This window comes from Pithys albifrons, chromosome 11 (genome assembly GCF_047495875.1).
Source record: "Pithys albifrons albifrons isolate INPA30051 chromosome 11, PitAlb_v1, whole genome shotgun sequence".
Lineage (NCBI taxonomy): Eukaryota > Metazoa > Chordata > Aves > Passeriformes > Thamnophilidae > Pithys > Pithys albifrons.
In genome coordinates, this window is record NC_092468.1 from 8648545 (window position 1) to 8661715 (window position 13171).

The 13171-nt window shown below is 44.0% G+C and overlaps 1 protein-coding gene across 1 annotated transcript in view; it reads right to left on the reverse strand.

Annotated features, from left to right (window-relative positions):
- Positions 1-12959, reverse strand: part of EPHA4 (EPH receptor A4) — a 104959-nt gene extending 92000 nt beyond the window's left edge. The window contains exons 1-3 of the mRNA XM_071566907.1: positions 12819-12959; positions 11942-12009; positions 6978-7641 (exon numbers count right to left, since the gene is read on the reverse strand). Coding sequence (XP_071423008.1) covers positions 6978-7641; positions 11942-12009; positions 12819-12909 — 823 coding nt within the window. The 5' untranslated portion in view covers positions 12910-12959. The remainder of the gene's footprint in view (positions 1-6977; positions 7642-11941; positions 12010-12818) is intronic.
- Between the last annotated feature and the right edge of the window lie 212 nt (positions 12960-13171).

The following is a 13171-nucleotide window of genomic DNA, read 5'->3' on the forward strand; positions in this document are numbered from 1 at the left end:
GGTCCCTCGTTAGAGAAAGGTGACCGAGTAAGGAGGAGACATAGGACACTAGAGTTAGTCTTCACTCTGGTCCTATCTCAATCACAGACATCCTGTGAGTCTCTGGGAAGGTTACCCCGTCTTCCTCCCTCCATCCTCCAGCTGCTGCAGCACAAGAGCATCCCATCTTCTCCTTCTCAGGACCCCACCTTTTGCTCAGGTTGCCGAAACCACCACCTCTCTACAGTCTGAGCTGTGTAGCCCCAGCCTGCAGCGAATACAAGGCCTATTTTACCAGCACATCTCTTTGGTACAGATTAATAATAGCGAGATTTAAACCCATCAAGATAAAAAATAAAAAGCAGACCAGCAAATGGAGTTTTTTCTAGGCATCCATGACTAAATGAGCCAAAGCAAATACCAACTGTACAGCACAGCTTCCCCCCCCCCCCAAACCTTAATAGCCCATCCATATTGTACTTTAAACAGCATGACCTCCCCTTCTGGGTGACTATTAGGACAAAAGCAAAGTTTTTGCACGTTCCTTTGTTATTTTAAAGAGCCTTTCCTCCATTTAATTATGCCACCAGGTTTCACACTGCTCAGTTTACTACCCCAGTGAAATTACCTTCAAGTTAAACACTAATTGGACATCCAGCAAAACCGAAAACCCCCCACAACCATGTTTTTCCTTCTGGTTTCTCATAGGATGTAGCCCCAACACAATCGGGGTCCCGATTTCATACCACTGATTTATAAAGACACAAAATTAAAAACAGTACTTTAAAGAAATATAGTACATTCATGCAGCATGTGTTCTAACTTATATCAATAAACCTTTCAACAAATCCATTCTGAACAAGCCTGTGTTTTGGGAGCATTTAATGAGCCTCAGCTTTATTTCAAGCCAAAGGCAATTTTAAGTAAAGTTGAAATAAAGTTGAAAAGAAAAGAAAGCCACTAAAACCAAAAATAAAATAAAATACGGGTTCTCATATAATCATGTGGCTTAAGAAAGCAGAACTTTTCTCACAGATTATTTTCTTTCAATAAATAAGGACAGCAGAGCATTTCTATGTGTTTACTTACCCAAGTGATGGGAGTCCCTTTTCACCACACCATAACCATGAGCCAAGGCCATTTCTGCAGCCCAGACAGCACAGGGAAGGGCACTAGACCAGGCCTGAGCAGGTCCTTGGTACAAGGCACAAAGGATGTCAAAGTGCAATGCTTCTCATGTACGCAGGCACACAAGAGGGAATCCTACCTCCTGAAGCTGGTCACCCGCCAAGCTGAGGATGCAGCTATAGAAGGGCTTGGTGGTCACTGGTGAACATCTAAGGAGAGGACACACAAGGACCTGCAGCCCCACCAGGCACAAGAAGCGGCACTTCCATCCCCAGCCATGGTTGTGTGGAGAAGGCCCAAGGCTTTGGAGCACAGCACCTTCCCACGGGCCAGTCTGAGGCTGCAGACTGGGGCAAGAGTGACAGTCTGCCATAGTTCAGAGGAGATCTCAGACATGAGGAGAACACTGTGCAAATATTACACAATCTCAAACAAAGAGATAAAAAAAAACCCAAACCAGAATTTATTTGCATAAAATCCAAATCTTTGAGCTCTGCATAAACAGAAGGAGATTTTGGCTGGCGTTTCCAAAGGAAGCTCTTATCTCCTTTGTGAAGTGGGGAAATGGGTGTGCTACTTTGCATGAGGGTGTATACAAAAGATGTAAATGAGGAATTTGCTGCATGCAAAAGGCAAAGCAGGCGACAGCTGCCAATCCCCATTCACAGGGAGAGCCTCCCTAGTCTCTAGCACAAGGAAGGCCAAGGGAACCAACATGTTTGCTTCCCAGGGAGGTGAAGCAGGTTCTGAATATTCATAAAATGGCCATTTAGTCATGGGAGTGTTAATTGTCTCTGATTCACAAAACTGAGTGACCTCACCTGCTCCCTACAACATATGAAAAGGATGTGGCATAATGGAACGAAACCAGATAAGACATTTATCTCACAAGTTTGGGGGGCTTTTTAATGCAGTCTCAAAGACCTTAGTGTACTGCTGAGCATTTCTTTAATCACTTCTCACAAGCACAATAAAGACCAAGCTCAGTGGAGCATATTATTAGACAGATAATAACCCTTACCCAGGCAAGATCTAAATACCGAACTCATCACACAGAAGAGTTGTCTGGAAAGTTTGGGGTTCCTTCTCCCCACCCCCCAACCCCCTTTTTTTCTCCCCTCAAAAGAACACACACAAGACCCAGAAGATGGGCTGTATATCCCACAAAAGACTACCCAGATCTACCATGAAATTCATAGCACCACAAAAGCTCATCTGGCTTTGATTCTGAGGATCATGCTTTTTACAAGTAACACACAGAATAGGGACCAGATATTGCTCCCCTGTGTAGTAGCAGAAATTTTGTCAGGAATTCAGAAGGAAGAAATCCCAGCCCTTCTCCAAGCAATAGATAAAGGGACAACTGCCTGGCAAGTGTAACTTGACTTCTGAGACTGCCAAGCAGGAGAAAAGCAATAGAGAGTCTGCAGTGACATTTAAATGAAGATTGTCAAATGCACCAGGTGGTACAGAAAAAATAAATAAAAACCAGAGGGAGCAACCCTTGGAAAATCTATTGAGCTGCATGAGAACATAACATCATAACCAAATCAACAGAGAGGAGAACCAACTAAATTTGGTTCAGACAGACTGTGTTTCAGTATCGCTCCCATGCCCCGCCTGGTACCTTCCATCTTCTCAGCTCATTTTAAAACGTAACATGTTGAGTCTATCCATTTTTTCCCCCTGCCAAAAATAATCAACCTGAAAAAAAATCCTTCTGAAATCTCAAATCTGCACAGTCTTAGTCACCCTTCTGATTACCCTTTTGTGCAGCCAGACTGTACATCAGTGCTATACTGACAAAAAAGTTATCTATGACTAAAGTGGGAAAGTATACACAAATTACTTTACTTCCCCACTCCTACAAACCCCACCATCCAAAATCTTACCACAGAAAAACATATAATTAGACTGTACCCTTCTGATGTAAACTGAACTGCTGCTTTCAATGATCACAGCCACTCTTCAAAGCCTCTGAGATAAAAAGAATCTTATCATTCAAATTATTACTTCTTAGGGATGCTCTTATCAAAGTTTGAGGGAAAATTCTAAAAACAGCAGTGATATGAAACCAGGACTGAGCGATACTTTAAATGACACTGGATTTTCTGCCAATTGGCCAATTCACAACTCAGAAAAAGCAAGTGTAGATGAAGACAAAGCTGTTGGCTCTCATAACCTTTACAATATCACAGTAAAAATCTCAACTGTCTCAGATATTTATACTAGATGGCAGGTCTAAAATTGAGATTTGTAATTTCACAGCATCAAAATCATCACAGATGGCTACAGTCTATTGCTTCTTTAATCTGTCTTTTCTCCCTTCCTGCTTGTTTCCCCCTCTATTCCTTTGAGTTAGAAAGATATGTGTTTTATCATAAGGAAATCATAACTAAATCCAAACCACATTACATTAATGTATAACAAAACAATTTACATAACAATCATGCATACAAGAGAAGTTGAAAATTACTTTATGTCTCAGCTTTGCCCTAAAGCACTAATTGCCTTAGCCTTGAGATGTGCCACTAGTTGGGATAGTCTTGTTCCATCAACAATATCCCACATTTATGCTCTTCTAAATGGGCAGCCATTAACACAGAACATTTGAGGGAGAATAAACAGTAATATTTTTTTTAAAAACACAGCAAACTGGATTTTTTTTTGCATTAGGTTCACAGCTTCAAGTTCATTTGGAAGCAAAGAATCAAGTGTTCACCTCATATTTCTACTCATCAGGAGAACCACTGCCATGACACACCTGTGAAGCTTCTCAAATGAATATGGAGTTAATACTTAGGTCATTTTCCTTCCTGCCCTGGGTTTTTGCATATATACATACACACACACTTATGTATGTTCAGTAAGCCAATCATCAGCAATAAAGTCAGCTAGAAAAAAAAGGAGCAGTCAGAGGAAGGACAGTTTTTTGTCATTATATTCAAACACCTCCATAACACAACAGACACAATTTTTTAAAAATCTCACTTGAGGTCAGAAAGTCATTAACTCCCACTACAGGAATAACTCTGGATGTGAAGTGGCTTTCCATTATGCTTCCCACACACACATCAGAAATTAAGCAAAAGGAGCTCAAGGAAAATGCATTATTTAAAAATCAGGAGATTGAGCAAACTTGAAGCAGCTCGCAGGGCAACCCAAGTGCCAGCTGGTCTGCCCCAGCACTGTGGCAGGGAGCAGGTCCCAGGAGAGGGTAAGGAGTTCCAATACCAACTGTGGATCTCCCAACAAGTGCAAAGCCCCAATTCACTGGCCTAAACTATTTCTGCCCACCGAGCTTTTGTCAAACATTTAAGATCTTAATCAATCCTAACTCTGACCCTAGGATCACAAGGGAAGATGGATGAGGAAACAGACAACCTCTGACCTTTCCCTGTATTTGTCCTGCCACAGTCAACCTAATGAAAAACAACTGAGGTGGAACCTGCTCACCAGCTCCAGTCCCAGACCAGCACCCTTTTACAGACTCAAAGTCTGTCCGCCCCCCCCCCCCTCCTCGAATTCCCTATACCAAAACCAGAGGAATTCTCCTTACATCATCCTCCTCCTCCCTTCCAAAAACCTGTCAGAGCAGAACATTTGGTAAACGATGAAGTCAAGTCAGGAAAGCAAAGGGGAAACCTCATTCAGTGGTGTCTGTCAAAGGCCAAACTGCTTTAACAGCCTTGCTAAAAACCAGAGAGAAGCAGCACAGTTCTGGTGAGCTTCATGAATTCATCAAGAACAACTTCCCAGAAAACTGTTCTGGCTGGAGAACGGCAAATATAAGAAAAGGAAACCACAAATAACCACTGATGAAATGCGTTTAGCACTTTCAAATTATGTGCTGGCTTGAATACACTCAAAATGACTAGCACAGGCCAACTTCACTCTGCAGAGCCCAAGAGACAGAATGTTACTATTGCCTTTGTCACTATGGCATCACCTGATCTTCCTTGCATTTGGGAAACAGAAAATTCGGTTTCCAGAGTGCAAACTTGCTCAGGTGCAGCTGAGACCTGTTAGGTAAGTGGGCATTCATCTCTAAGGTCTAGTCCAACACTACAAAAATAAATTTAAAATGCATGCCAGTATAACCACTGCCCACCAGTAAAACCTCCAGAGATTTTTCCCTGAACAACAGAGGATCTGTTAGGCAATTAGCTCATCACGTCTGGGCCACTGACGCTGGAAAATGGTAGATCTGTGTCAGTTAAGACCGACCCAGTGCTGACCTAATAGGCCTTTAGGAGAAAGCAGAATAATCCCTGTGCAATAAACCAAGAAGCACTCCCCCTCATTCATTTCCTCCTCTCAGAAGCCAGACTGTAAAGGTGTCAAGAAACTTTGCCCAGAAGTTATTGAGCTGTTAAGAGTAACAGCATCTCCCCAGCCACCAAAAGCTCTCCCTACAGCACTAAGTCAGTACCACAGCCACAGGTTCCCACACGTCATGATAAACAGGTTTTCAAGTTTTCATTTCATGAATTTCAAAAATTAAAAAAAAATTTAAAAAGTCCCCAAAAAAACTGAGTGTAATTCATCCCAGACAGGACACCTTGTCATTGTGCTGCTCATCTTTCAGTTCTCCATACAGCCCACAGCAGTTTTTCTGCCACTATATCATACCTAAGCTTCTGTCATATAGCAAAAACTGCAGTAATTAAGGCTGAAGTTTACACGTAGTGCTTCTTAACAAAGCTTAACTTCAACACCTATTAATGAACTTCATATTGACTGTAGATTACTATTTAAGAGAAATCAAGTAAGACATTCAAAAGACATCATTCTCTTAGGAGTCCAGCATAGTAACAGCCAGTTACTTGCTTCACTAACTTGTTCTCAGTCTCAAGATCAAAAAAATGACCTAGTGAAAAACACAGTAAGATGTGAGGCAACAGACTCCAAAAAACCTTTACCAAAATCATGGTTCCAAATCCCCTAAGGAGCTGAGCACCTTCATTTCAGCACCCAGGAAAATTAAGCTCACTGACCTGTGCAAGAATCCATTTGAGTTGGATCTTAATTTAAGCTTACATGAACAAGAGTTTAGAAGCAGAGACTAAAGAGACTTTCTTTACAAACTCCCCTCTTTCCTTCCATAATCTTTTACAACTCCCTTTTCCAGAAAAGGGAGGTGCAGAGAATATAGGTATTGAGGTTTATTCTTTTACGATAATATGTCTTTTATACACACTTTAATCCCCAATTCTGCAGCACACAGGATGGGGGGGGGCAGGGGGAAGGTGAATTGGAGACTTTTAGCATTTCTAAGAGTATCCTACCATCTCTATTATTTAACTGGCAATAGAGACTCTCTGAGAAATGAAAATATTTAACAAAGGCAGTAGTGTCAAATATCAAAGGGTATTTAGTGCTAAAAATCTGCAACAAGTAAAACACCAAAGACTTCCACTTCCCAAAGCAGCAAAGTAATCCAGCTAAAACTCCTGTCCCTGCCTCCCAGACTGGCTCTTAACTCACAGCATTATCCAAAGGAGACTCTGCCCGAATTTTCTGTCCTTAACAAAGTTCACTTAAAAGATTTGTCTCTTCAAACAACAGTAGCTCAACTGCACTGTTACACAGTCATTCACATTTTGGTGACTATCATGAGCCAAATCAAATTCAGACACCTGCTAGAAAATGTGTTTCACCTTCTGCCTATTATGGCAGTGTCATTTGTTTTACATTACATAATTCTTAGCCTTGCCACCTGGAGCAATTGGACTTTTTCATTAAACCCCTCTGTCCCACTAAATCCCATGGGGCTGCTAATTACTGGCTTCACTCCATTTACTCTCATCTCTGATTCAATTATACATTCAAGTAAGCCCTAATGAAGAGTACAATATGGCTCATCCTACCTTGGCATTCACCACTGCGTTCTTCATAGCCAGCGTTGCACAGACAGTTGCCAATGGGCACCAGCCACTCACCATCTGCCCCACAGTACATTTTTGGCACATCCTTCTCTTCTGAGTTGTTGACACAGGAGCCACGAACCTCCACCAGAGAGGATGTATCAGCCCCAGTAATGGTGTCTGGAAACTGTGCCAGGTTCCGAACTGTCAATGGACACTTCTTATAGAAGACACGAACAGAGACCAAAGCAATGCAGGCACCAACATCCTGAAAAGCCAAATAAAACCCTTTCTTGCTGAGTGGTCCCACATCCCGTATCTCTGTATTCAGCTTCATGATCCTGTCTCCAATGTCCACCTGGGTGAAGCTCTCATCTGCAGCAATGGTGTCAATCTTGGCAAACTGGCTCTCTCGAATAAAACGCTCCTTATCATTGTTTGATTCATAGTAATAAAGGTTGAAAGTCTCTTTGCAAGTTCCCATGACACCTGGCAGGCTGTTGCAGTCTCTTAGGGTGAACTTGATTTCAATATATACCCTCTGAGCACCCTCACGGGGAATCCAATCAGTTCGTAACCAATTATTCTGACTGGGCTCCATCACATTGCAGACTTGATAGGTGCGAATCGGAGTGTTCTTCTCGTCCATAATGCTTACTTCCTCCCACTGCAGAGAGGAAAAGGGCAAGAAAAATACATCTGTATTAAAAGGGACAACAGAGTTTCACAGCAAACAATCTGCACTTTTTCCATTACAGGGAAACAAACAAACAAAGAAATGAAAACAAACCACCAGACCAAGCCATAGCCAGGACCTCAACTACTTGAACATTAAAGGAAGAATCTGTTCAGGAGAAACAAGTTCCAAATCAAGGAACGCCTTCAGGAGCAAGCATGTGTTTTAAAGGCCCTCTGAACCAATCCAAGCTCCATCGACTAGGTTTATTTGCACTGCAGTTCAGTCCACAGGACCCTGCTTACATCAGAGCTACATGCAGGACTTCAGACTCACAGTGCAGCACAGACCCCCAGTGTTTTCTCTGCAGCAGTTAATACAAGGAACCTGTCTTGTATATGGGTATATCCATGTGTCATAGCCTGACTCAGTCACACAAAAAGCATGAGACACCCCTTACTATTCCTCTAAGCTGCCAACTACTCTCCTGGGCTACCAATAACCCAGAGACTTAGCAGTCCCTCTTTACTTCAGAGCTGGGCAGAAATAGCTGTCTGCAGAGAACTGTGTCCCTGACTTGGTGGCACTTAAGAGAAGCAACAACAGGTAAAAGGAGACAACATCACCAATCTACCAGCAACACCACCACAACTTTGTTATCCAAACAGTTTCTTGTTAGTGGGAAGGTGGAAATAAAGGATTATGACATATTTTTCTGGAGGAAATGTCAGAAAATAGCTACATTACTTTAATCAAAAACCCAAAAAGGTTAACAGACAGGTAAAGTGCTGGAAGATCAAGGTAGCAGCATGCTTCAAAACTGTTACACCCCTCAAATCAAGTTCAGACATCTTCAGAAGTGCCAAACTAACAGGCAACATGATTATGAAACAACAATACATGTAATCCAAGGAGGGTATGGAAAGAAGAGATTCACGAATTCAGCATGTTGAACTTAGAAAAGGAAAGCACACATACTCAACAGTTATGAAAAAAAATAGTTTAAGTATTATCATAAACAGAAGAAAGTTTATGGCAGTGCTCTGCTGGTAGGGAGACAAGGGAAAGTAGAGGCATTGGGGGGAAAAAATCTTTCCAGAAAAAAAAGTACACTTCCATTTATATTATTCAATTTATCCTTCTTTATAAAAAAATATTAGATAATGATATGCTGACTAGGTTTGCAGGCAATACAATGAAGCATATAAAACTATCCTTAGAAAACAGTAATAACTTTAAAGAGACTTCCCAGAAGTGCTTTTCAGAGCTACTGAAGCCATGGCTTTGATAAACAGAAGCCTTCTTAGCGTTAAAGGGCTTCTTGTATAATATCCTGCATTCTTCTCACAAGGATTGCTCTTATGCAAGTGATTTTTACTTAAAAAGCTTCCAGCTTAGCCGAATCCGTTTATAGAATGACAGCAGTTAGCACCATGAGTCACTAGGAGCAGAAAGAATAGTATTTTATTTGCTGCCTAGAGATAACTGCAAATTAAAATGAAGGAGGGGGGGAAATCAATACTCAGCATGTCGCTCTTTTTTAGAGAAAAGGAAAAAATAAATCTTAAAAAGTCATCTATCAATGTAAAGTGTAACATGTTGTTAGTAAGAAGACAGAGTTGTTTAATTTGCAGCTGCCACAGAGCTAGTTTACTGTTAGAATATTGTCTTTATGATCCATCACTTTCTATTCTGCTTATCTTCAGATTGTCTACGCTATCTATATTGTGTGTGGTACAAGAGAAAGGAAGAAGCAGAGGGAAATAATACTTGTTGATAGGATTTCCTTTAGTGCGTTTACACAATGGAGGATGCTGCTAGAGGATTCAATAAAGAGACCGCTGAGGTCAACAGACAGACAGCAACTGAATTCAGCAACTTTTCAGATCGGGTTTTCAACACACCCATCTCCTGAATAAGAGGCAAATATACAGAGTTGGGTTTCTTATCTCATAAACACAAACACAAAACCAACCTAAGTGTGTCTTTCTGACAGAGCTGAAAATAACTACAGCCCTAAAATTCCAGCCATTGTAAATGACTTGAAACTAAGTATGTGGTCAAACTAACTTTTTGCTTTCAAGCTGAAATTAACTTTTATAATTCAACTCTTCCCACAGTTTAATGATGCAGAGTAAAACATTCGGGGCACAAAACCTGCTTTTCAACTGTGAAATGCAAGAGTAAATCATTAATTACATTTATAATGTAGTTCATTAATTCCTCCAGGGCTACTATATATTTGATTACTGCTAGTCACTGCTAAACGACTATGTTTATCTACAGCCCTTCTTATCCACACAACCCTCACACCTCAGGAACAGTGTAGTATGGATCTAGAAAAATATCTTTTTTAATAAACAATAAAATATACACAGTTAAACAAAAACACCAAAGGACAGAATCTTCCCACGAATAAGGGAGCTCATTTCTGCTGCTTGAAACAGATCTGCAGCATATGAAGTTAAAGTAAATGCTTTCCAAGCACTGCATCTCAGAGACAGACCATGTACTCTTAAATTTTTCACTACAGGCTTAAAAATAGAACACACGTATGTAGGTTTAGTGAAACAAGTCACGTCCACAATAAGAGCACACTTTTCCTTCTCAAGCTTCCATGGTGCTTTCAGAAAAAACATGAGGGGAAAGCGGGAATCCAACAGCCCTTAATAATATACAGCTGTGCTCTGATCATTGATTCTACTGCCGACTTATTAAAACTTGTATTTTAGGTCGTGTTTAAATACACAGGGTAGATATCCCTTGGAGAGCCATATGAAAGACTGTCTCATTAACCGACCATTCCAGGGTGCGGGATTAACAAGGAAGCCCGACTCTCACCGAGATGGAGCTGTACCTTTCCACACTGTCAAAAGGTGAGGGCAATTGCCTGCAATCAGCAGTGAATGTGCACCGTGGTCGCTGCCAGAGGCCTGCCAATCACATCCCCATTCTTTGAAAAAACGAGTTTTGGGGACAGCACAGTATGCTCAGGCAGAGCACAAGCCAGGACTGTAGTCAAGTTCACCCAGAACAACAATGGGGGAGCGAAACAATCCCCCATTCTCACGTTATGGTTATTCAGAGCTTATGCATAATGCATCACCAGCCAACGCAACCTCGGATTCCTTCCGCTCACTGCTGTTTCCTTAGCTCTGCTTCTTCTAATTACGAGTGGGAACGCACACACAAGAAAAACAAAGTAAATTTGTAGGTTTCCTGAAGAATCCAGTGCTTTGTTGTGCACAGGTCCTGATCTTTCAGCACTTTTCTTTTCCAGTGACTTTGACTTACTTAATTCTGCTTAAGGATTCTAAGCTGCTTTTGCCCATTTAATATTTAAAGGATTTGAGATTTTCTTTTTTTCACATTAATGTTTAGTGTGCATTGCTGGCATTTTTCTTTAATTGTTCATCTGAAGAAAGAAAAAGCCTTTCTAATTGCTTATTCGAAAAAAACCCCAAAACTCCCAAGTCCCGTGAAGTACAGTCTCCTCCAGATCCCAGCAACTCCAAAGTCCAACATTCTCAGGAGTTTCCCACAGAAGCACTGGGCACCCTACCGGTCGGGGCACAGATGAGGGAGCAGCAAGATGCCCATCCACTAATACAAAGCTAAACAAAAAAGCAAAGCTACCTTGCATGCAGCTCACTAAGCAAAGGGGCTCTAAGCCCCAGCAATGAACCTTTTAACATTATCACATCACCACTGGGCAGTGCATTCCAGCAACCTTCTCTTAAAATTGTCTTATTGAAAACTGCATAGAAACTCCAAGGAATCTCCATCAAGCGCTGGGTGCTGCATTTATCTGTTCAGAGACCAAAACACATTATGTTTATACCCTGAAATAGGGCAACTGTCCCATTACACCAAAGATCTGTCGTGTATATTGATCCCTACTTCTTCATCCAGAAATAGAACGGCAATTGCCTTGAACATCTCCCAGCCGCGACAGTCCACAGATAAAATAATAGCAGTCAAGAATGCCAATTCAGTCAGCAGATCGCATTTCTTGTTGGTATTTCAGTTTTAAATAGGCATCTAACCCCATGCCTCAACCAATCTCCTAATTCTGAAACCTCTTTTCTGCCCTTTTGGTTTCCACTTCTTCCATGACAGAACTATCCAAAGGGAGTATAGAGTTTCTCCAACAAAGAGTAATTCACTTGGTAAGCCAAGGAAGAAATCTGACCTCTTCACCACAATCAACAATAATCGAGCCATTAGACCCCTCTGAAAGTTACTAATCACCCCCTTTACGCTTTTGATCAGATAGCGATTTAAAACTTACCCCTCCTTCCAGGGGACTTGCTATCCACCCCAGCTCTCCCTGAACTGATCTGGAATCCAGCAAGGTAACTGCAGAAAGGTACAAATAAAACAGATTAAATTCCCGCTGCCGAAAGGCGGTATTAAAATAAATGGTTTACCTGAACATTTCCATATGTGTGGAGTACGATCGCATCCACCTTCCACTCGAAATGAAATGTTAGTTCCGACCGCACCAATATCCTAAAACACTTGGAAACTCTCGGGGGTAGGTCTGAGGAACGGCACGCTCGTTTCCCAGTGCGCCGGAGCCGCTCCCGGGCGCGGAGCGGCGGATCCCGGCACACCTGCGGGGGACACCGGAGCGTCCTGGGAGCGCTCCCGCCGTGCCGGACACCACATCCCTCGCCTCCCGGGACTCCGGCCGCACCTCGGCGACGAGCGGAAAACTGGTACTTTCTGGGACCCCTGGAAGGCAGCCGAGTACCGAAATACCTGGCGGGGGTTCGCGGACACCCGCGGGCTTCCCCCGGGGAGCTGCCGCCGGACGGTCCCGCAGAACAGGCTGCGCCTCCTCCCCGGGGAACGGTGCGGAGCCGTCGGGAGAACCGGTTTAATGAGGCGCCCTCCCGGCTTGGGGCCGCCCCGGCGCGGTGGCACCGCTCCCGGGAGCTCGGCCCGGCCGGGGCAGGGGCAGCGCGGGAGAACGTGCGGCGGCCGCTCCGCCCCGAGACACCTGTGCCGGTCCGCGGGACAGGCAGGGGCAGCGCGGGGGCAGCGCGGGACCGGCGGCGAGCGGAGCGGTGCGGGGACGGCACCGCCGCCAGCCCCAGGGCACAGAACTTTGTCCCCGGGGTCCCACCGAGGGGGCGCGGAGCGCGGCCGCCGGCAAATCTCACCTTCGTTGGCGGGATAGACCCTGGAGCCGGTGACGGCCCCGCAGACGCCGACAAGGAGCGAGAGGAGGGTGCAGATCGGGACCCCGGCCATGCCGCCACCGCAGCGCTCCGGCCGCGCTATCCCAGCGGAATAAGTGCCTACATGGAGCGCGGCGGGCGATAGACATTGCCAAGGGGGCGGCGCCGCCTGCCCATCACCCGACCCGCCAATTGTCGCCCGCTCCGCGCCGCCCGCCCCGCCCCGGCCCGCCCCCGCCGAGCGCGGGGAGCCGGAGCCGAGGCTGCTCCGCCGGTGAGGGGGTTCGGGACTGCGCGGCCCCGGACGGGCGGTGGGGAAAGGGGGACGATGAGCG